Genomic DNA, 25,384 nt, shown 5'->3' on the forward strand with positions numbered 1-25,384 from the left:
GCATTCCAGGGCCTGGTAGGAGACACAGTGTACAATGAAGCCACCTAAAATTTTCTTTTTTAGATAGACTCAATCCTATGACCAAGGACAATTTATCCCCACAGCAGCTTCCCTAGATGCCTCCATTACACCATCACATTCTTATCAACAGCTGCTTAGCTAAAAAGTCCTGAGGACAGCTCACCCAGCCCAACACCAAAACTTGAAGATATTTCTGTGATTAGGAGAGAGAGTTGAGAGACCATGGAAATAGAGGACATCTGTTGTTGTCCTTCCACAATAAAGAAGACACCAAACAACTTGGAACTTCATCCTGGGTACGAGTGCCTAAACACAATTTGGAGATTTCTGGCCCATGAGGAAATGTGAAGGCCTAACTGAGTTGAGCTGATTGTAGCTCAGATCATGAACTCTTTATTGCAAAATTCAGACTTAAATTGAAGAAAGTCGGGAAAACCAATAGACCTTTCAGGTATGACCTAAATCAAATCCCTTATGATTATACAGTGCAAGTGACAAATAGATTCAAGGGATTAGATCTGATAGAGCACCTGAAGAACTATGGAAGGACATTTGTGACATTGTACAGGAGGCAGTGACCAAGACCATCTCCAACAAAAAGAAATGCAAAAAGGCAAAATGGTTGTCTGAGGAGGCCTTACAAATAGCTGAGAAGAGAAACAAAAGGCAAAAGAGAGAAGGAAAGATATACCCATCTGAATGCAGAATTTCAAAGACTAGCAAGGAGAGATAGAAAGCCTTCCTAAGTGATCAATGCAAAAAATAGAGGAAAACAATAAAATGGGAAAGACTAGAGATCTCTTCAAGAAAATTAGAGATACCAAGGGAATAATTCATGCAAAGATGGGTACAATAAAGGACAGAAAAGGTAAGGACCTAATAGAAGCAGAAGAGATTAAGAAGAGGTGGCAAGAACACACAGAAGAACTATACAAAAAAGATCTTCATGACCATCCAGATAACCATGATGGTGTGATCACTCACCTAGAGCCAGCCATTCTGGAATGCGAAGTCAAGTGGGCCTTAGGAAGCATCACTACAAACAAAGCTAGTGGAGGTGATGGAATTCCAGTTAAGCTATTTCAAATCTTAAAAGATGATGCCTTAAAAGTGCGGCACTCAATATACCAGCAAATTTGGAAAACTCAGCAGTGGCCACAGGACTAGAAAAGGTCAGTTTTCATCCCAATCCCAAATAAAGGCAATGCCAAAGAATGTTCAAACTACCACACAATTGCACTCACCTCACACACTAGCAAAGTTATGCTCAAAATTCTCCAAGCCAGGCTTCAGCAGTATGTTCAACCGAGAATTTTCAGATGTTCAAGCTGGATTTAGAAAAGGCAGAGAAACCAGAGATCAAATTGTCAACATCCATTGGATCATAGAAAAACCAAAAGAGTTCCAGAAAAACATCTAATTCTGCTTCATTAACTATGCTAAAGCCTTTGACTGTGTGGATCACAACAAACTGTGGAAAATTCTTAAAGAAACGGGAATATCAGACCACCTGACCTGCCTCCTGAGAAATCTGTATGCAGGTTAAGAAGCAACAGTTAGAACTGGACATGGAACAACAGACTGGTTCCAAATCAGGGAAGGAGTACGTCAAGGCTGTATATTGTCACCGTGCTTATTTAACTTATATGCAGAGTATATCATGCAAAATGCCGGGCTGGATGAAGCACAAGCTGGAAGCAAGATTGCTGGGAGAAATATCAATAACCTCAGATATGCAGATGATACCACTCTTACAGCAGAAAGCGAAGAGGAACTAAAGAGCCTTCTGATGAAAGTGAAAGAGGAGAGTGAAAAAGCTGGCTTAAAATTCAACGTTCAGAAAACTAAGATCATGGCATCCGGTCCCATCATTTCATGGCAAATAGACGGGGAAACAATGGAAACAGTGACAGATTTATTTTCTTGGGCCCCAAAATCACTGCAGATGGTGACTGCACCCACGAAATTAAAAGATGCTTGCTCCTTGAAAGAAAAGCTATCACCAACCTGCTGCCGATGCTGCTAAGTCACTTCAGTCGTGTCCGACTCTGTGCGATCCCATAGACAGCAGCCCACTAGGCTCCTCTGTCCCTGGGATTCTCTGGGCAAGAATACTGGAGTGGGTTGCCATTTCCTTCTCCAATGCATGAAAGTGAAAAGTGAAAGGGAAGTCGCTCAGTTGTGCCCAACTCTTAGCGACCCCATGGACTGCAGCCTATCAGGCTCCTCCGTCCATGAGATTTTCCAGGCAAGAGTACTGGAGTGGGGTGCCACTGCCTTCTCCGATCACCAACCTAGACAGCATATTAAAAAGCAGAGACATTATTTTGCCAACAAAAGTCCATCTAGTCAAAGCTATGGTTTTTCCAGTAGTCATGTTTGGATGTGAGAGTTGAACCATAAAGAAAGCTGAGCACTGAAGAATTGATGTCTCCCACATCTCCATCATTGGCAGGCAGTTTCTTTACCACTGAGCCACCTGGGAAGCCCCTAAGGAGGACTGTTTGACAATAAAAATGGCAAATATTCTTCCTATTTTCAGGACTTAAAGGGTAAGCATCTTGTTTTTTAACTTAAAGCTTATTGGGGTTGCAGATATGATGAAATGGATCTGGACAGCCTATAATGGGCTCCTCATTTTTTCTCTACTGACCAACTCTCTTGGTCTATCTCAGACACAAGTAAATTTAAAGCATTGAGAGGAAAATTTGAGGAAAAGTTATTTACATTTGTGGTGATGGCAAAGTATTGCTCAGGCTTCCTTGATGGCTCAGATGGTAAAGAACCCACCTGCCAATGCAGAGGTAAGAGACACAGGTTTGATCCCTGTGTCAGAAAGATCCCCCTGGAGAAGGAAATGGCAACTCACTCCAATATTCTTGCCTGGGAAATATCATGGAGAGAGGAGCCTGGTGGACTATAGTCCATGGGGTCTCAAAGAGTCAGACATGACTGAGCGACTAACACTTTTTCACAAAGTGTTGCTCAACTTTGCACAGGTTGAACCACTAAGTAGGTCTTTCCAGCATTCACTGCTGCTGCTGCTGCTAAGTTGCTTCAGTCATGTCCGACTCTGTGTGACTTCATAGACGGCAGCCCACCAGGCTCTGCTCTCCCTGGGATTCTCCAGGTAAGAACACTGCTAATACTTCCTATAAAACAGGGGAGTGACAACAGTCCCTAGACCCTGACCACAAAGTCTAGTTTTTCTAATTAATTTTTCCTACTTCCACCTTCCAGACCCAGATTACAATATAAGCTTTAATTTCCTTTTTGGTCTTTAAGGAGTTAAAGTCCTTTGTTATCTGGCCTTCAACACACATGACTTTTGACTTCAGCTTGAAACAGCATTAACTTCCTGACCACTTCTCATCACCCACTTGGTTAGCTTCCCTCTGGCTGCTCCCAGGATGTCCTCTTTCTATCTCTTCCTCCCGGCTTGTGACAGAAGTCCTGCTCCCACACTGTTCCTGGACCTGTCCCCAGGACTAGAGCATCCTGAGTGGTCTGCCATTTCTGTCTATTGCTTCTCTTCAGATTCTCCCCGGCTGCTGTACTTTCTGGCATTCATCATATATTCTGTACCCAGTGCTCTTGAGCTTCTTTTTGACTCTGGCCATCCTACACTTTGCATCTCTTCTCTTTCTTTCCAAAAAATACACTTTTGGATTTTGGATTTGTTTTTCACAAGTTTACCCCTAGGTATTACCCACCCACTACGTGAGGTTCCATGTCCTTACCTTCCTGTAGTTCAATCTTTCCCTCATTCAGGCTTGAACAATACACATCTTCAAAAGTACTTCCCAGGGGATTTCTCTGGTGGTCCAGTGGTTGAGAATCCACCTTGCAATGTAGGGGACACAGGTTCCATCCCTGGTCAGGGAACTAAGATCCCACATGACAGAGGGCAACTAAGCCTGAGCATAGCCACTACTGAGCCCATGTACTCTAGGGCCACAACTAGAAAGAGAAGCTTGTGCACCCCACTGAAGAACCAACGCAGCCAAAAATAGTTTTGTTTTAAAAAAAGTACCGCCCTACACACACTAATTGCCATTAAATATTTACATATACTTAAGATTCTTACATTTATACTTTCTTTAATAGTCCCACTTTTAGACCTCCTTCGTCAATTTCACAGTCCCTTTGAAGAAGGAAGGCATTTTTTTCCTATAGATGTCTCTGAGTGTTTATGGCTAGAATCCTCAGTCTGATGACCAAATATGCAAATATAATGTGACACTTCCTCAACTAGATCTTGTTTAAGGTGTTATCTAAGGACTACCTGCATCACAGTCACTTGAGGGAAGCTTCTTAAAATGCTAATTTCAGGGGCTTCCCAGAAATCAGAATTCAAGAGGCCCAGGATGAAGTTCCAGGATCTATATTTTAAGCAGCTCCCTAGAAGAGTATATAGTTTGAAAACCATTGCAGTAAGACATGTTGCTTACACAACTTTCCTTACTTACTTTATTTATATATTTTATTTTGGCCACACCACACAGCTTGCAGAATCTTAGTTCCCTAACCAGGTATTGAACCCATGCCAATGGCAGTGCAAAACAGAGAGTCCTAACCACTGGACCACAGGGAATTTCCAGCTTTATTTACTCTAGGTGTTAAGATCTTGACCATGGTCATCAGGTTATATACCTATAACAGTATGTAGAGTTCTTTATCTTGGGGCTTTATGAAGACAGCAAAAATATCTGTTGAGAATAACTGAAGCTGAACTGAACTCTAACAAGAACCATATACCTACTCATTCATACATAATACACACACATACACTCTGCTTGTTTATTTACTACATATATTTAGATAAAACAAACTATAAGGGTCTATGGCAGGTTTTGATAACAATCTCCATATTCTCCTTTCTAAGGAATTGTATACATTTTCCTTCAAGGATCCAAGGATCACTGTCTATCTGCCAAGTTATTTTCCGATGCTGACTGACCTGGGAGATCCAATTCTAGCTTCAGGGTGCTTCTTAAGAATCATGTGTACTTGCTCTAAGTATGGAAAATTAAACGATTTCTATGTTAAGCTTTACATCCTTCCAATGTGTTCTGTGAACAGCTGACTACCTAGTGTATTAGTTAACTGGAATTGGCAATGTGTGTGTGTTTAGTCACTCAGTCATGTCCTACTCTCTGCAACACCATGAACTCCTCTGCCCATGGGATTTTTTCCAGGAAAGAATCCTGGAGTGAGTTGCCATTTCCACCTCTGAAGGATCTTCCCGACCCAGGGATTGAACCTGCATCTCCTGCATTGCAGGCAGATTCTTTACCTCTGAGCCATCAGTGAAGTCCCAGATTTTGCAATACTTTCATTAATGTCTAATCTGATTGTTCCAAAAGAGAGGCAGTGGGGAGGCAAGGGGATATATGAAAATCAACTGATGTGTGCCCTCTATCCAAGGTGGCTGAGCTTTTGACAAGACTCATTTTTGTGGACAGGATAGTAAATTCAGGTTGAGAATTACTGGGCTAAACAGCATTCTGCATCTATATTCTCTGGAATAGTAGGAGTCTCTTATTTTTTTAAATCAGTGTTTTTCAAGGTAGGACAATAGGAGATGCACTTTCAATACATTTTGCTGGAAAAGCCACTTACGGTTTTGAATCTAAGCTGAAAACAAATTCTCCTATTTTTCTCACTATGAAACTCTTCCTTTATAACACCATAAACACCCTCCATGACCATCCCAACTCTTAGTCCTTGGGTGGCTCAGGGTATTACTACTTAATCACTTCTTCCCTCCTATCCTTTGGCCCACAGAATGACTTTTAGATTTACAATGGGCATCCTCAGAAATTGATGGGATCTAGAGTCTTTCCCTGGAGAAGGCAATGGCACCCCACTCCAATACTCTTGCCTGGAGAATCCCATGGACGCAGGAGCCTGGTAGGGTGCAGTCCGTGGGGTCGCTAAGAGTCGGACACGACTGAGCGACTTCACTTTCACTTTTCATTTTAATGCATTGGAGAAGGAAATGGCAACCCACTCCAGTACTCTTGCCTGGAGAATCCCATGGACGCAGGAGCCTGGTGGGCTGCCGTCTACGGGGTCGCACAGAGTCGGACATGACTGAAGCGACTAAGCAGCAGCAGCAGCAGAGTCTTTCCCAGGGTGGTATGAAATATGACTTAGACTCTGAGTTTCCCACATATGGTGCATGACCAGAGGAAATGGGTTTCTGTTAGTAGCCTCACTGACATTCATCCCTCAACCAAAATGATGGACATTGAATAGCTGTTCACTAACCAATGTATACCCAAAAGAGGAAGACTTAGATTCCAATCAAAGAAATGACTGACCCCTTCTTAGACAAAGGTTATGGCTCCTCAGTAAGAAAGTAGCTCAGTTTCAAATAAATTGAATCTCCACACTTCCTGGGCAGACTAGCTATCCTTACGCTCTTCTGGAAAAAAAGGAGTCTCACCTCCTACCCAGTTTTTGATCTACGTTCTGCAATTCTCTAGTCCAGAAAGTGTCTGCTTTAGGATCTGCTGCTGGTAGAAGTAATTATATCACATTACCTGATCCAGGCTTCAAACTTCTTTGTTTTTTTGAAGATATGATAAATCTGGTAAAAACACATCCACCACAACTAAGCAATGGCCTAATTGATATAAACCTAGAAGAAGAGCTTCTGTATCATCAGTTTTACTTTTTGCCTGGAAGACTGCCTCCATGATAACTGTACAGATCTTAATCTACCTATCCAAACATCTTTCTGTAGAACAGAATTGAATTGAGGTAATATGCCAAAAGAGATGGCCAAAGAAGTACCTCTAGTTTAGCACATCTTAAAATAAGTAGACAGATATATAGACAGATAGTGATAGACAGGTATGATAGATAGAATATATTCTTTTAAATTCAGGGCTGATGGTTGAGATAGTGGGAAAATAACAGCCAGTAAGGATATGTCAGCGCTGATTCAGAATAAAAAAGGAAGCTCTGAAGATGGCATCTACCTTTGGATCACTACTGGTTCCTAGTAGTTTTAAAGGGCCAGGCAAGTGCAAGGGACAAAGAAGACAAATCCTGGGAGGCAAGCAAGGTTAGCAGTTAGATCAGGCATACACCATCCCTTTCCTTCTCTGCTTATAGTCAGACTCCCAAAGGGTGATGCTCTTAATGGATGAATGGGGGCAAAACTACCACCCAGAGGCAGATAGTAGAGATAGGTGCTTGCGCTGGTTTTGGCTCTGGGTATAAGAGACAAAGAGAGAGAAATTCCCCTCAGACATCATAATCCCAGGCAGCTCTGGGTCCATAAATCATATGGGTCCAGAAATCTATGGCCAAAACATCTCATACGAGAAATTTAGCTTAAAACAGTTGTGGATTGGCAATATTCCTGGGTGACTAGTAGAAGCAAATGCAACTCTCCTCTAGAAGAATTCACTTTAAACCCAGGTCTCAGTCTCCAAAGAAAAAGTTCCAAGGAACACATGTTCACAAATAAATATCATAATATTCACAAGGGAGGAGAAGGCGATGGCACCCCACTCCAGTACTCTTGCCTGGAAAATCCCATGGACGGAGGAGCCTGGTAGGCTCCAGTCCATGGGGTCACTAAGAGTCGGGCATGACCGAGCGACTTCACTTTCACTTTTCACTTTCATGCATTGGAGAAGGAAATGGCAACCCACTCCAGTATTCTTGCCTGGAGAATCCCAGGGACAGAGGAGCCTGGTGGGCTGCCGTCTATGGGGTCGCACAGAGTCGGACACGACTGAAGCGACTTAGCAGCAGCAGCAGCATACACAAGGGAAAATATGAAAGACAGGTAAAGACGTATGGAGGATATATGTCTTTATCAACATATAAAGGATCAACAAGCATCTAATGGAAGTCGTAGAAGGAAATATTAAAAATAATAAGAAAGAGAGAATGGCTAAGCATTTTCCAAAGTTAGTGAAATATACAAGTCTTTACATTCAGGCCACCCTTAATGAACTTGCTCACTCTACTAAACTTACTAGGCTAATATCAACCCTTCATTTGCCCACATGACAATCCTGGATAGACCACAATTAGAGTGTCCATTCATGTCACCTTCAAAAGGAGCAAAGACAATTGAGTACAGTTGCTTGAATAAGCCTAATGGTTTATCTTTCAGAATACCAGAAGTAAGATTACGTATAGTCAACGCAGATCTTTCCTTCAGAGCCTAAAGTGGTAGGTGAGCTCTGTTAATCCTGTCCTAGCGTGACCATTCTGCAATCTCCAAAAGAAAAAAAAGAGAAAAGTTTGCATTTTGATGCAGAATACTAGGAAAAGCATAAATTTGAGGGCCAGGTACATCTAAGTTCAAATTCTGACCCTGCTACCATGCTTCAGGTCCCTTCCTATAAAAATTTTTTTAAAAAACAGCACAGTGGGGAAAGGTTAGAGAATTGAATCACTGAGATAACATGTAAAATGCCAGCCAGATCACTGGTATAGAACAAATGATTATTTCCTTTTCATCCCCCATCCCTCTACTTACATCATGACTTTCAGACTTTTGTCCAAGACTGAGATCAGCTCCATGATTAGTTTTTAAACAAATTGCCTACTTTTGACAAAATGACCATTATAGTTATAAAACTTTGTTAAACTTTTGAAAACCTAAAATTATGTCCACTATTTCTCAACTTAAAGAAGTATATGGACAGGCTGGGTCTAAAGATTGAAGAGATATTGACCAACCAGAACGGCCAGCCAATGTGACCCAGGTGGATAGGATGACTGAAGTAGGAAAACAGATCTGGCAAAAAGATTTCAAGCCCATAACTTAGCACTGCTGCTGCTGCTGCTAAGTCATTTCAGTCGTGTCTGACTCTGTGCGATTCCATAGGGGATTCTCCAGGCAAGAACACTGGAGTGGGTTGCCATTTCCTTCTCCATTGTGTGAAAGTGAAAAGTGAAAGTGAAGTCGCTCAGTCGTGTCTGACTCGTAGCGACCCCATGGACTGTAGCCTACCAGGCTCCTCCGTCCATGGGATTTTCTAGGCAAGAGTACTGGAGTGGCTTGCCATTGCCTTCTCCGAACTTAGCACTAGCTAGGGAATATTGGAAGATTGTGGTCAAGGCAGGCTGGAGAAGGCTGGTAACCAGAAGTTTAGGCTTCAAAGATGAGGAACACAGGCAAAAGCCATAAATGAAAAGCTAGGGATTTAATTATTCAGGGACTGAGAAATGACCACTAGAAGCTCAATTCCCAGATCATCTGGGTTACATGTGTCAGAGTTCAAGTTTAGGTGACAGAGATGAAAAGCTCATCACAGAAGGACTAAACTATACCACTGCTAGCCTACTAATAATACAATGCCTAGCACATATCAAGCCCTCTGTTGAATGAATGAATAATCAAGCAACCACAGTAAAGCCAGATAAAAATACTGGAAGGTCAATAGTAAGATTAACATTGAAACTAAGGTTAAATTCTAAAAGCAAGCAGGTTCACTCAGTGGTTAAAGACTACAGAAGAAAGGGAACCAGACAGTCCCTAACATCACATGGGCAGCAAGATTGCTGAGGTTCTAGAGAATATTTACAAACGGGGTTGAATTTTAGGTGTACTGTGTGTGTGAGTGTATGTGAAGCAAGATACTTCTTTCATATTTTAAATTCATGTTACAGCTTTTTCTTTTTTCTGAACTCACTGTTTTTTCTTCTGTTACATCATACCATAATGTTCATTTCCAGGGTGACATTTATTCCCAAGTGCATTCAAGGACTTCAGAGAGCAAACAGCACCTGCTGATGTGTTACACTTGTTTTTCCAGGACCTACCTATATTCGTGGTTCTCAACCGGCAGAGGGAAGATAAGGATATTTATCCCTGGAGTAGTTTTCTACTGTTTCATAACAAATTACCACAAACTGAATGGCCTAAAAAAAAAGACAAATTTGTTAGCTCATAGTTCTGTAAATCAGAAGTCTGGGTACAGTGTGGCTAGGCTCTCTGCTCAGGGTGAAGCATGGCTGAAGTCAAGGTGTCAGCTAGGCTGCTTTCTCATATGGAGTTTGAGGTCCTCTTCCCACCCCATTCAGGTTATCAGCAGAATTCATACCCCTGCAGCCAGAGGACTGAGGTCCCCATTTCCTTACTAGCAGCAGGGAGCTACTCTTGATTCCTAGAGGCCACATTTCACATGTCTTGGCCCCCAAAGTCAGCACACAGTATGATGTTCGCTTTCTTTTTTTTTCCTAGATGTTTGCTTTCTTCCCAAGCCTGCCAGAGAGTATTTCTCTGACTTTCTTTTCCCACTAGTTAGAGAAAACTCTGCTTTCAAGGGGCTCATGTGATTAGGTCAGATTCACAAGTATCATCCCTCTATCTTAAAGTCAACTGATTTGGAACTTTAATTACATCTGCACAATCCCATCACAACAGCAGATGGATTAGCACTGATTTAAATAACTGGGAGAAGACGTGTGTATAGACGGAGCGAGGCAGTCTTGGAGGTCTAGCTTAAAATTCTGCCTACCATAAACCCCAATGTTGGGATGTTTCTATTTAGATAAATACCATAAAAATGGGAAAAAAAGAAATATCAACCAGTTGCTTTAATTTTTGGAGCAATATTACTATTTCAGACACTTCTCTCATTAACATGGCTCATTTGCTATCAGATAGTAAACTCAATTAAACTGTATATGCACATACACACACATGCGCACAGTAGCCCGACTGATACTTCTATGTAAATGTTTGCCACCAGATTATTTCACCAATTAAAAAATACATATATATGTATGAATGTATATACTCTTTTTCTTCCACGAAAGAAAAATAAAAGATCTCTTCCTCAGATTTTGACCTGGAGTGAATTTTTGAAGCATAAAGTTCATATGTCTTAGTTTCTCTCTCTTTAGATTAGGTCATATATTACTACTTACTGTTTTGAAAAACAAAATTATTCTTAGTCCATATTATTTAGAAGTGAACCTCTAACATTATACTTTGCTTCTAGAAGCTCCACATCAGTGCATCATTTCACAGTTGCTTTAGAAATTATCATTACCATTCTCTTTGTTTGTCAGGCCTGCAGTGTAGAAAACATGAATTTTTATCAGTAGAATAATTACATTCCAAGATTTTCTTTGTGGGTATTTTTTCCAAGTTCATTTTCTTAGTGGCACTTATTAAACTGTTCCAGAAGCTAAGTGTGACACATGTAATACCTTATATTGGAAATGAATCTCAGATTTTCATTTCATGTGTAAGTCTACCTTGTACATAATTGGTTACATATTTTCTTTTAATATTTTCCCCTTGTTTACACAGTAACACATATTCATTGTAGAAAACTGAGTCATTTTATAAAGGTACAAATAACCATAAATTTCATTATTATTTTAATCAACAACCAAAGACAATCACCATTAATCATTTGGGAACACTCTTCCAGAACTCTCTTCGCTTATATACACATATAGATACATAGATAAATAATTTTCATAAATGGAATTATTCTTCATGCAATTATTTCATAACATCTGTTTTCATTTAACACATTATCAGCTCCTGTCACGTCAATGAATATAGAGACTTACCCCTTAACGACTGGCGGTTAGCACATTGTTCTTGTCTGCTAGTAACCCTTTCTTGGAAAAAACATCCATTGCATACTCCACGTGGTCCTAGTAAGAAAGATGATTAGAGTAGTCTCTCCCTCCATGGTGTGTGGCAGGGAATCAGTTGACCCATGCCTGAAAATTCAGAGTCTCTTTTCCCTTAGCTACAGGGGTTTCCTAAGACCAATCAACATAGACCCTGAGATTTAATATATCAACACTAGGAGAGAGAGAGTCTTACTTCCTTTAGGACTGAGAATTATTAAGACAGTATAAACCAATTGCCTACAGTCAGCTTTGCTGACAACAAAAAGGAATCTGTCTGTGATAGGAAAATTGAAGTCTAAGCACAAAAGAAGCAAAGATAAGCAAAGATGAAAGAGAAAGTTTTGAGATCTTTTAGACTCTGGATCCCACTATGCCTGAAGCTACTTCATCTGGACTACAGTCAGTGTTGCTATAATACAACATAGGCTTTCCCCAAAATTACTGCACTATGCAAAGTTGTTCAGTAAAAATCACAGGGCTTATGGGGGAAATGGGACTAGGACTACAAGATTTAAAAACTTTGTCACTGACACATACACAAAAAAGGTATGAACTTAATGAAAATGGTAGCACAGTTTTACATGCTAACTGGTTACAAAATACAAAAATACTACAATAAACATGGTGCTTTAGTTTGAAAAAGACCTGAAGCTTGCTTGTGGAAATGGGTATCAGAAGGGTTGCAAGTTATGAGTTACTGTGAGGTGACAGATGGACAGTTATCTGAAATCAGGTGGAAAGCTGCAACACCAGATGTGGATGGGTATGACTCAAAACATACACAGAAGTGAGGCAACTGAAAACATACAAAGAAGTGAGGCAACTGGTAGATGGCTGAAGTCTATGTGTATTTTATGTACTCCTCTGCAACTTGATTCATCTGGGTTTAGTTTTCTGTTTTCACCTAACGTTTCTGGCTGACAAAACTGCCCATAACAAAATGCAAAATTCATCTTACACTTAAATTGTCCTCTAATACATTAGTCACAAAGGAACAGACAAGTGTTAGAGCAGTCTGTACTTAACTATGTAAGTGAATAAATTCCCTTTTTTGGTTTAACATAATTCCAGTTAGCTTTCTTCCAGGGTCCTGAATAGTCATATATGGCTAAAAAATATTTCATTACACATCAGTAACACATTTTAAATTCCAGGCTGGCTTCTCTGTGTCTCTTGACACATTTCTAGACTCTTTCTCTACTTTCAGTTCTTGTGTGCTCAGAGATCGAAAATTGATTTTAATATGAACACAAACCATCATTAAGAAGGTGGGGACTTCCTTGGTGGTCCAGTGGCGTTAAGACTTCACCTGTCAGTGCAGGGGGTGTGGGTTCAATACCTGTTTGGGGAGCTAAGATTCCACATGCTTCACAGTCAAAAAACATAAAACAGAAGCAATATTGTAACAAATTCAATAAAGACGTTTAAAAAAGAAGGTAGAATGGACCTGAAAAAGGCATAAAAATTCAAAGTCAAAAGATTTTTTAAGTTTTATTATTATAATCTGTAACACAACTGACTTTTCAAACAGATGATTGAAAGTTGATGATTACAGAATTTAATCTTGGCCTTGACAAGTTTTGGCCATTTTCAGAATGATTTTTCCCATGGATTCTGCTACTTTAAAATCCATAAAAACTCTCATGGTGGTTGCAATATTAAATCTTTTCATGTAAATATTATAGCTCAGATCACCTAACCTTGTACATAAAAAAGTTTTTCCCTGGGTTATCACTTTAGCTCTTGTTTATGCAGAGGCCTACATGCATTACAGTTTTATCACTGATGTTCTAGGTGATTACTCTTGGGGTTGGAGCAAAACTGGCCCCAAAGATACTGCCATTTTGTATTATTCTTGACAAGAGGCGAGAGCCAGTATTCCACACCATAGACAAGTTATTTCATACACTGGCTGTGACTTTAGCACTTGAAATCCCTAAGCGGGGTTTATGCTATGCAGATAAGGAAACATAAAAAGTTTCCTTAAACCCATCAGCCTTAGAACTGTGTAGTTTTTATAGTCCTTGGAAATGAGCCACTCAACTCCGCTCTGAAAGCAGACATAAACAATATATAAACAAGTACGGCTGGTTATGTTCCAATAAAACCTTCTTTACAAAAACAGACAGCAGGACAGATTTGTCCAGAGTTCTGATACCATAATTCGCCAACGCCTGCTTTGGACCAATAGTTTTCACTTTTTTTTTTTTTTAATGGAGCCTTGCAGCAGTCTCTTGAGAGTCAAGGAAGGCCAAGCAGGCAGGAACCTGAATTATCCCTGCTTCAACTATAATAGTTTTTATTTTTATGATATGTGGACCTTTGTATGAAATCAGGTTTGATTAAAGAGTTTCATTTCTAATAAGGAGAAAAGCTTTAAAACCACAGCCTTGGACTAAGCCTAAAATCTGCTGCCTTAAAACTCAAGAACAGATGTTTAAGACAAAACAAATACATCTTTTGACATCTTTAAAAATGATCATAGGTGGTACACATGTGTTTTGACGTTTCCAGAAATTCACTTTCTCATAAAATTGATAAAAGCATTTAAATAGATAACTTGAACAGCTCTAAAAATGTTATTGGATTATCATTCCTATTTCATTTCAGCTTTTTCTAAACATAATGTTTAAGGTACCTTAAAAGGTCCAAGAGAGGTGGTATGAAATAATGGGAAAAACACCAATTTAGGAGACTGTGTTTTCCTCCATTGCTAGATTGTGAGCTCCTGGGAAACAGGAAGTAAATTGTCTTCATCTATGAATCATGCTCAGCACCTAGAACAGAACATGACATCAAGTTTTAATTTTTAAGGCAAATGTAAATTAACTATTACATAGCTGGGGCTGCATAGCTAGGAAGAAAATAAATTCAGGTAGTTTATTTACTTATATCTTTCCATAATCCGTAAAGGAAAAAAGCGTATCTTTCCTGATTGTATGCTAAGTTGCTTCAGTCATGTCCAACTCTGTGCAGCCCTATGGACTGTAGCCCACAAGGCTCCTCTGTCCATGGGATTCTCCAGGCAATAATACTGGAGTGGGTTGCCATGCCCTCTTCCAAGGGATCTTCCTGACTCAGGGATTGAACTCTGGGTCTCCTGCATTGGCAGGCGGGTTCTTTACCATCCTGGGAAAGCCCTTTATAGTGAGCAACAAAATAAAGTTTGTACTTTGAGATATATTTTTAAACCTAGAAAATTAGCATGTTTAAAACACATAAAAGCTAATAATTGGGTCCACAAATCCCTTATGTGCACTTCTTAAATACCAAAAGCTCTGGAAGCCAAACATTTTTGTTTTCTATTTTTAGTGACTTATTTGACAGTCAGTTTAGTCTAACCTAAACTTAACTGACAGTAGTAGCTGACTTGAACTGAAGGTGGCTACTTACTGGTGTTTATCTACCCCTTATGAATAATCATAAGGTTTGGTGCAAGAAATATTACCCTATTTGATTATGCAGCGTTTTCCCTCAACTCCCTAGGGTGTTAAAGAATACATAGTATATGGCATTCGGTTTTACACAAACTCTCCAGGTAACCCCAGATCTTTTCCTGGTTGCTTTCCACGTAGGAATCTAGAATCCCATTCCAGCCTCTCTGAGGCCATGCCCCCGGTTCCAGTTGCTTTTCTGCCGCCATCTTGAGCAACAATTGTAGTGCAAACAGCTCCGAGTGCCCTCCTGTCTCGGCAGCTGGAAAAATAAATGTGCTTCCCGATTATATATAAAGTCAGCATTATCACTTTGATAGTCAATGATGCGTTAACAAAGAACATCTTGGTCTTTTATAAGCACCTTTCTATTTTCATCACTGGACACTGGGCAGTCGAGGATCAGAATTAAGTTACAAGCTCTTAGCCTTGCAACGGAATCTGCTCAATATATTTACCATTTGACTGACGCACATCTTGACCAGTATGTAAAAATTTCTCTCCCGTTAAGTCTGGGCAACAATAGGTATCTGTAAAGAGAAAGTAACCGGAGGCCCTACAGTGGCTCAGCTCCAGCAACAAATCCATCATTACTCCATTGAACTGGCACACTCCCCACTATCTCTCCTGGACCCCACCCTCTGGCCGGCAGGATCCTATCTAGAGATCTCAATTAGAGATCTTGTACTAAATAGCACAGGTTATGCCCCATAACGCTAGAGGAGGTGGACCCGCCTACTCCCTAGGGTTTGGGAATCTGGCCTTGGATAAATTAAATCGACGAAAATTTAAACCACAATGCCAACTTATCCCGACACCATTTCCTCATAAGAAAAAAAGCAGACTCCAAATCACCCGTCTAAAAATGCCTCTCTTTAGAATTGCAGAGTTAGTGAATGGGACACTCTGCCGGACCCCACCTACATCAGGCGCGCTCCCACAAAGTCGGGGGACAGCCCCGCTCAGGCGTAGGCTCTAGACTCCTCCCCTCAGAACACTCATCCCCACCCTACCCCACTACTTCCGGCCCTCACCGAACGCCCTCAACGGCGCTTGCGCCGTTTTGATAGGCTTCTCGAGTACCAGAAATCTGAGCTCGGCCTCTCAGGAACCGCCCCCGCCACCTCTTCGCTCCGCCCACGCCCCACCGGCCCCTCCCGAAATCTCGCGAGGGTAGGTGCGCGTCCGTGTTTTGCGGGCAACTAGCTCTCCCAGCAGCTGTAATTGCCGCTGCGGGAGATATTGGAGCTGCTGTCGTCCGCGCGCCCGCCCTCCCCCACTGAGGAGAGCCACCGCCTCTTTCGCTCTTTTCACACACCTATCGCCGGGAGCGGCGGCAGCCACAGTCCCTGGATCCACCGCCGCCTCCTCAGACGGCCGCTCTGCTGGTTATTGCCTCAGTCTGGCAGTTGCCGGCGGCCCCCTGTCCAGCTCCTCTCTTCAGATCGTCTGCTCCCTGCTCATCCTCTCCGGGACCCACCTCCCCACGGTTCGCCGGGGTGGAGGACGACGAGGAGGAGACGAGAGTCACCCTCCCTCCAGGCGGCGCCGGCCCCCTCACCCGCGGGTGTGTCCTATAAATGGCGTCGGAAAGCGACACGGAGGAATTCTTTGATGCCCCTGAAGATGTGCACCTAGAGGGCGGCGACCCTATCGGGTAAGTAACCGGAGCCCTGGCCCAGAAGCCAGGCGTCCCCGTCTCCTGGCTTCCCCTGTGCCGTACCCCCTACACCCCTTCCAGGTCCCGCCGCCGCAGCCCCTCTCCGTCTCCCTCGGCTACTTCAGAGTGAGTTCCGGGGAGGGCAATCGCCCACCTCGGGCAAACCTCCCTCTTGGCCCTGGTAAACGGCCCCCGGGCTTCTCTCGGAGCCTCTTTCTCTTGTCCAGCTTTCTGCGAGGTGGGACAGTTTACGAGCTCGAGAGCCGGAGATGTGTATTTGAGGGCTTCAGAGCTTACCTTGAAACATCCGTTTTGGCCTTGGGGGCCATAGATTAAAGGAGCGGTAACAGGAATTGCACTGACGGTTGTTTTTTTCTTCTTTTGCCGCTAACTTACCTATCCGATTCAGAGGTGTCTCTACTCCCTATTCGCCGTCCTCTTTTGGTTGCACAAAAAGAACAGGAGCGGAGCGCGGGGAGGGGGAAGACTGGGTGTTTACTTAGGAAAGTCCTCTAGCTGATGTACTCTAGATCCGCGGTGTTTTATTAAAATACCCCCTTGCCATGAGGCAGAGGAAATCGAAGACGAGGTCCTTTACCATTAGCGAGACTGCGGTCTTAAAAGAGTTGCCGTACAGAAATGTGTACAACCGACTACAGCGATACAAACAAGTGCTGAGTAATCTGTGGTTGGAAGGAGAGCCACAGCTTGGTGCTCTTTATCTAATTCTGCAAAATGTTTTAGTGGTGATTAATAGGGAGATTCTGAGTAGGAACTACAGTACTTGGAAGGCTTCGCTTTGCCTGGGACTTCTACTGACCCACTCCCGACTCTTCCCAGTTGGAATAATGTTTAAAGCGAGTTCACCGAACTCTTCTACTGGTCTTGTGTGGCACTAGAGGCAGTGAAATACATTTTCGTGCTATGAGAACTTGAAAATGGGTAAAATTTGTCATGTTACTGTAAAAGTCACTAATATGGTTCCAAAAGTCAGCTGCCTTCAATTTGCAAGCTTACCCGTGGAAGAAATACCTTAATGCAAATTACTATTATCTGTACATTCTAAAAGTCGTTCTAAAACTGAATAGGTATTATATATAATATGTACCCCAAAAGTTACAGCAACAAAAGCAGAGAAAATGTACGTTGGTGGGTCGTTAATGAGTGTGTTTCCACCAACCTTCAAATCACTAGTATGGGATTTGAAGGTGGCAATGGCCAAACTTGAGATGGCATTGAATCTCCTTTAAGTTCAATATATGGAACAAATTCACAGCTAGATGGTAGAGGATAGAAAATTCACTTGGATTTCCAAGTATATAGGAGTCCTCTGAAATTAAATTTTGTCTTCCTGGTATTCCCCTTAAAGTAATCATATGATTTAATAAATTTAGAGCTGTATGAATATTGTTTCTTTTCAATGAATGTAACATTTAATTTTGAATAACGGCTACATCAGGACCTGTGTAAACTGCCTAGTAATCCAGTACCTGGCAGAAAGAACTCCAGTGTTCATTCCCTTCTCCTTCCTTTCTTGTAATTAGCAAATTTAACTTCACAGGGTGCTTACTTTGGGAGGAAGTATGCACAACTTGGAGTTATTTAACTTATCTAAACTGAATGAGTCATTTTGATAGAATTGCTAGTCACTTCTTCCCTCCTGGAATAATAAACTTCTCAAGCATTTTGATCCTTTGATATGCTAGGTGAAAAGTAAAAACATCTCTTAGGACCCAGCCTTCTGAATTTAACTCTAACCTGCCCAAATATTGAGGATGTTGAGCTCTATGGGTAAAACTACTGTCAGTCTATGAATTTCAAGGCTCCATCCTGCATTACTGAGGGGATTTCGAAGGAAATTCAACTCTACTGGAGAATTTAATCTGAAAAGAACTAGCAGTACTGAGAGGACTGCACAAGGTTGGCATTATTAACATTTCCTCTGTCCTTTGTGACAGTTTTTGTTATTTGCATAAGGTACTGTGAGGAAACTTGGCTGGGTAACTAACAACCTAGAAATGAGTGAGAAATCTTGATTTGTGAAAACATATGGTATCATCAGATATTGGTTATTAGAAGTATCTTCTCTCCCTTGAGACACACTCAGAGATTTACACCATATGCACTTTAAGAGGTTAACCGACCCGGTTTGGGCACTTTAAGAAATGTTCCTTGCATTGCATGTTCTAGAGTACACAGAACATTTCACCAGATTGTAGTAAACTGAGTAGGCTGTTGAGAGTTATCTCATGTTTTGTTAATTAGCAGAATCCAGATAAACAATCCATTTCCTAAAGCTGATTTCTTTCTTCTTTTCCCCTTCCAATGGTGTCTTCAGCTTTGTTGTTCTACTCTTAAATCAGAGTTAATAAAGTTAAAAAATCAGTCCAGTTTTTTATAGGAAGACTTGATTTGAATGCAGCTACTTTTCCACAGTGGGAGATCATCTCCACTTGTCCAGCTTTGCAGTGTACATCACAGTTACAATGATTTATTTTGATTGATATTTTAGGTCAGATTTCCTTATTCTTTTCTCCATTTTAATGAAGAACCTTAGGCTCAGAGAGGTTAATAAATTGGCCTAGGGGACACAGCTTGTAAGTGACAGCTGGGATTTGAAACCAGTTCTTTGGACTCCTACTCCAGTATTTTTTTCTAGTACATCATAGCTACCCCATACTGGGTGTGTGTGTGTGTGTGTGTGTGTGTGTGTGTGTGTATTCAAGGTAATTTCCTCCAAGAGATACTTGAGTCAAATGCTTTAGGACCAACTTGCTAAGTTGAACTGATGCATATATTTAAAACTAGTAGCCCAAACTTCAGTTCTCTTGGCTAGAAATACCCACTTTCTCTTTCAAGAATGTGTATTTTGTTTTGTCAGATAGGGCTGTTATAAGATCATAGCATGTTACAACTGGAAGGGACATCTAGTTTAACTCCTTCATGTAAAATGTGAAAGCCAAAGCCCTGAGAAAGGAAAGTGACTTGTCCAAGGTGACACAGCAAACTAATGGCAAAGTTAGGACTTGAATCCAGATCAGTTTCACTATCTAGAATTATATTCTGCTATCATGCTATCTTTTGATAAAGCAGGAAAGGGAGGAGGAAGTTTGGTATAGTACAAAAAAGCCCTGGACTGTGAGTCATTTCATTTCCTCATCTTTAATTTGAGGAGAGTTTTAACAGACTTGATGGTATTTGGTACATGATTTAAGACCTGTAGATTTGAAACTAGATATTTACTGGGTAAATTATATGTGAAATGAATGTTTGTGCTATTTTGTGTGGATTATGCATACACATACTAAAGGCTGGCACTGAGAACATGTTGTAAAAACAAACGTGATGTTTTGAGCATTCTTCATGTTTTTTATTGGAAGAAATGGTAAGATTTTTAGAGTAGGAAGGGACAGAAGATCATTTGGCCCAGCCCTTCCATTTAACTGAAAGAGAAACTATGCTCAGAGAGGGGAAGTGACACATTGCTGATTAGCGGCAAACTCAGAACTAGAACCCAAGTCTCCTGATTCCTCATTTATACCATGATGCCTTGTCTGTAGAAGGAACGAAAGTATTGGCAGTTATCCCTGCTGTAGGTTTCTGGCACATACTCTGTTAGCAGGACTCCCGAGATAGTCAACTACATCTACCATGATTCTGTTTCTTTTATGTCTTGCTGTCAGAGGACATGGAATGTTCTAGGATCCTCACTTTTGCCCACTAATTTTCTCCAAGTCTGGATGAAAAAACGGTGACAAAACAGCTAATATAAGAACAGGGATGGTTATTTGTTTTGTTAGTTTAGTGTCAATTGCAGTCTATTATTTTAGATTGGAGTAATAACCCAAATCTTGATTTTTAAGTCATAAGAACTGAGATCAAACTGTTCCAAAGAGTTGTTTGGTCTAAAAAATAAAAAGTTGCCTAACTGCCTTTGTTGAAAACTGTTTTTCACTTGGACATCAGAAACATTTCTCTCTGAATTGAAAATTGATGCATTTCAATTAAAAATTATTTGCGTGATATGGGTTATTTAAGAGCCCTATTAAAAATAAGCTGTTATTTAACAACCTTATTAAAAATGGCTGTTCATGGGTATAGATGAATTATGGATTATATTTGATTGCCATTGGCTTTGTGGATTGATAGAAATATATTTACATATGCTTTTTTATCACACCGTGTAACATCATGTAGAGGTGGGAGGGGACCTTTTGCATATTAATTAGTAAATTCAAGCTCTAAATTTAGTGGCCTCCAACTGTCAGTTTGGTGACTCATGGAAGTAGGACAGTCCGAAGCAGTACTGCAGTTTGGGGACTCAATTTGAATCTGTACAAACTCTTAAAACTGAAAACTTTATTTTGTTCTTGGGGTAACCTACTTCAAAAAGTAGGGTAGATAAAATTTGATCTTTAAAAATGTTAAAAACCTAGATAGTTTTAGCATGTTGACAGTTCAGTGATGGTCCTACAGAAAAAAAAGTAACTTCTAATTGTTGTTATTTGAGACCTGCATAACCTTCACAGTACATGACAGTCCTTGTGTTCTTTTCAGTTCATTGTTTAGATTTTGACAAAGTCAGGTGAATTTGCCAGGCAAGAACCTTGAAGATGCTGTTTGTTTCCTCCTCAAACTCTGCCTGCAATTCTGGTAATTACTTCCTGGGGTATGTAGGTGGAGGACAGGGTGGTGGTGGTGATGGAGTAGGTGGTGAAGGTAGCCCCTGAAGCCAAGAGAGAGAGACCAGGTTCTCAGACTGCTTACTGGGACATGGATAACTGAGATCAGACGAATCACAGTATTTCGTATTGTTTTAGATACACACCTATACAGTGAATTAAACAACCCTTTCTGTGAGAGATTAATAGTCTATAAGAATTAATTAAAAGTAATAAAAATTGTAGGTACTTTATGATGCCCTACTGATATTTAACTTGAATTGCTAATTAACCTACATTTTTGTTTTCTACCCATAGCTAAGCTAATTTCTACAAACTTTCACAAGGTTTGTTCCACCCTTGCTGTCAGATATTCTTCTGCTAACAAGCTAAACCTTTAATTGGGTGCTTTCCTTACTCTTCAGAGTAGAATCTTATCTGTTCTCTTATTTCAGACTGAGCAGCCTTTGTATTAGTCTGTCATCTCGTGATTCAAAATTGTGGAAAAACTGCATAAGACATAATGTGGGCCTCATACCTGATGGCAACCCCAATGTTTTTCCCCAGTCCTATACAAATTTATCTTGGTTACTATAGCAACCAGCCTATCAGTTATTTTTCTAGCTCTTTTGCCTGCTCAGATACTAGGATTACCATATAATCAGGTTCTGCTAAAGCCCTTCAGATCTTAGCATTTTATTACCAGCTGCAGCTGTCTGACAGTTTCAGCTTGGCATTCCATTAGGGTCAATTGGTTTTAAGTTCACAAAACCTTTTTGTCTCCAGACATTTTAAACATACAGAATTTAACAGGAACATGTTTAGGTAATATTTCTCTCATGCTAATTTTATCAGTTCCATTGTTAGTCATTGTCTTGAAGATTGAATGCATTACATCACTGGCATCCAATGGCCATCCATGGGTCATATCAGCTAGAATAAATTTCAAGATTGAGTTACCATTTAAGAAATATATACAAATATGATTTTAGACCCTATGTCATCACGAGCTAGCTGAAGTGACTTAAAAGTACCTTGATTCATCAACTCACAAATAAATAATCTGGCTTCTACCAAAAATTATTTCTGTAGATAGCAGAAAGAATGTTTGGACTTTTCATTCTAATTTGGGAAAACAGTTCAGAAGTTTAATAGGAAAGTTTATCTTTCTTTTGCAGCCTTTGATAAATGGGAAAAGAAACATAAAGATTAAATAGTTGTACGGGTCTTTATTATGTTCTATTTTTTAAAATCTCATAAAAATCTCAGAATTCAAATAACTAAAATAGTTAAGTTACAAATGTGTTTGTCTTGCTAAAAATAAGAATGTTGAAAAAATATTTAGGATATATAAACTGATAGTTCATATAGTAGTTTATATAATGTTTGTGTTAATGTTTGTTTTTGGTGCTCATGCTTGTTAATATTATATGGTGTAGTAATAAATATATGCCTGATTAATCTTTCTAAATATGCCTAATTAATCTTTGAGTTTAACTGAGGTGGTTAATCTTTTAATGCTTTAGCCAATTTTGGTATGTGTTTCAATATATAACAATAACATAAGTAATGTATTTTTTTTCCTTTTCTTGTTTATTTTATTTTATTTATTTTTTAACTTTACAATATTGTATTGGTTTTGAAGTAATGTGTTTTTAAAAATCAGAGTAAAATTTCTCTTAAGATATTTTGTGTACTTTTCAAGAAATGTTTATCTTTCTAAATTAGAATATTATGTAGTAAGCTTGTGAGTTTGTGAAATGATTAAAATTTCCTGGCTTGAATTTTTATTTTTAAATCATTTGAATGGTTTAAGAGTTTAAAGCATTTTAAGATTAGTTTATCCTATTCAAAGCTCTGGTTACTAAATTCTGATGATGCCCCAAGGAGAACTTTATTTTAATTGCACAAATAGGCTACAGAGCAGAAAAGGTTTTACTTTATCCACAGGACCCTAATCCCTAAAATTTTTAAAATAAAGGCAGGGGGGAGGATAAGAATTTTTTTTAAGGCCTAGGATGAACCATAAAAATTTTGGAAAGTACTGACAGGAAACTTTAATGTTTTCCCGTAGGCAGCCTATACAGAGGAAGCCATACCTGTATAAAATGTACTTGACCACTACTAATTGTAATAGACTGTTCCAGTAAAAACTCATTGAACCGTGAGCATTCTTATGAACCACAGGTCAAACTCTTTAGAGAACCAATAAATAGAATGTAAAGCTGTATTCAAACCCATTTTCTCAGAAGCAGGCATCCTGGTTCCTAAGTAGGCTCAAGAGAAGAGGTAAAAGTGTTCTTTCTGGCATCAATCTTGAACTGCAAAGACTAGACATGGATGAACTTAATATCCATAGTCCTCTTTTAAATATGTTTTTGAACGTCTTTGTTTAAATTGGGAGACTGAGGAAATTATTTTTCTAGTTATTCAGTTCAGTTCAGTCGCTCAGTCGTGTACAACTCTTTGCAAACCCATGAATCACAGCACGCCAGGCCTCCCTGTCCATCACCAACTCCCGGAGTCCACCCAAACTCAATGTCCATCAAGTCGGTGATGCCATCCAGCCATCTCATCCTCTGTCGTCCCCTTCTCCTCCTGCCCTCAATCCCACCCAGCATCAGAGTCTTTTCCAGTGAGTCAACTCTTTGCATGAGGTGGCCAAAGTATTGGAGTTTCAGCTTTAGCATCATTCCTTCCAAAGAACACCCAGGACTGACCTCCTTTAGAATGGACTGGTTGGATCTCCTTGCAGTCCAAGGGACTCTCAAGAGTCTTCTCCAACACCACAGTTCAAAAGCATCAATTCTTCGGCGCTCAGCGTTCTTCACAGTCCAACTCTCACAGCCATACATGACCACAGGAAAAACCATAGCCTTGACTAGATGAACCTTTGTTGGCAAAGTGATATCTCTGCTTTTGAATATGCTATCTAGGTTGGTCATAACTTTCCTTCCAAGGAGTAAGCGTCTTTTAATTTCATGGCTGCAGTCACCATCTGCAGTGATTTTGGAGCCCAAAAATATAAAGTATGACACTGTTTCCACTGTTTCCCCATCTATTTCCCATGAAGTGATGGGACCAGATGCCATGATCTTCATTTTCTGAATGTTGAGCTTTAAACCAACTTTTTCACTCTCCTCTTTCATTTTCATCAAGAGGCTTTTTAGTTCCTCTTCACTTTCTGCCATAAGGGTGGTGTCATCTGCATATCTGAGGTTATTGATATTTCTCCCAGCAATCTTGATTCCAGCTTGTTTTTCTTCCATCCCAGCATTTCTCATGATGTACTCTGCATAGAAGTTAAATAAGCAGGGTGACAATATACAGCCTTGTTGTACTCCTTTTCCTATTTGGAACCAGTCTGTTGTTAGGGTTCTAGTTATTAGCAGTACTATTAACAATTTGTGTGGTTTTTTTAAAAAAAATCACTCTTTTAAAATATGCTTATCTACCCAAATGACAGGTGGTTTGAACATTTCTTCTCAGCCCCAGATCCACCCCATTCACCTCCAGCTTTCTCCTTCCTAGCTTACCTTAAGGTCATTAGTACAGAGATTCCCTGGTGTAATAATTTATTCTTCCTTAACAAGTGAGAAGAAACAGTGGTGGATGAAATATAATGAATGGGTGGGTCTTTGGGGATGAATTGGATATAGCAGATGCATTGGTAAGTGGGATTGGTTAGTGTCACAGGTAGAGTGGAGCATTGGATTAGTGGAAAATAGGTGAGCAGAAGGAATAGGTAGCTTGATAAAACTAGTACCTTTGTGAGTGAAAGTGAGTGGGTTTGTCAGTATTATGCAATTGGCATTTTATCTTTATTGGATTGGCTTTAGAGATTAAAGCTAGGTACCAAGATCAGTCTTTTTTCCTTTAAGTGAACTTTGCTATACCTATTTTATCCCAGGTCAAAGCTCCTGTTTGTTAACTTTTAACCTTTGCCTTATTTTCCTGGGTAGAGAGATGTCTGC

General features: G+C 40.2%; 1 protein-coding gene and 1 long non-coding RNA gene across 2 annotated transcripts in view; one reads left to right on the top strand and one right to left on the bottom strand.

Annotated features, from left to right (window-relative positions):
• Positions 1-863: 863 nt before the first annotated feature.
• On the bottom strand, positions 864-16,274 carry LOC133242202 (uncharacterized). Its single transcript, XR_009734812.1, has 4 exons — positions 11,587-16,274; positions 10,930-11,075; positions 9,820-9,918; positions 864-1,349 (listed from the first exon to the last, which is right to left on the bottom strand). It is a non-coding gene; the product is annotated as an uncharacterized LOC133242202 (long non-coding RNA).
• The window catches only part of WDR44 (WD repeat domain 44), a 93,512-nt gene continuing 84,386 nt past the window's right edge, over positions 16,259-25,384 (top strand). Inside the window, exon 1 of the mRNA XM_061408323.1 lies at positions 16,259-16,746. Within this exon, the coding sequence (XP_061264307.1) occupies positions 16,670-16,746 (77 nt within the window). The 5' untranslated portion in view covers positions 16,259-16,669. The remainder of the gene's footprint in view (positions 16,747-25,384) is intronic.

This window comes from Bos javanicus, chromosome X (genome assembly GCF_032452875.1).
Source record: "Bos javanicus breed banteng chromosome X, ARS-OSU_banteng_1.0, whole genome shotgun sequence".
Classification (NCBI taxonomy): Eukaryota; Metazoa; Chordata; class Mammalia; order Artiodactyla; family Bovidae; genus Bos; species Bos javanicus.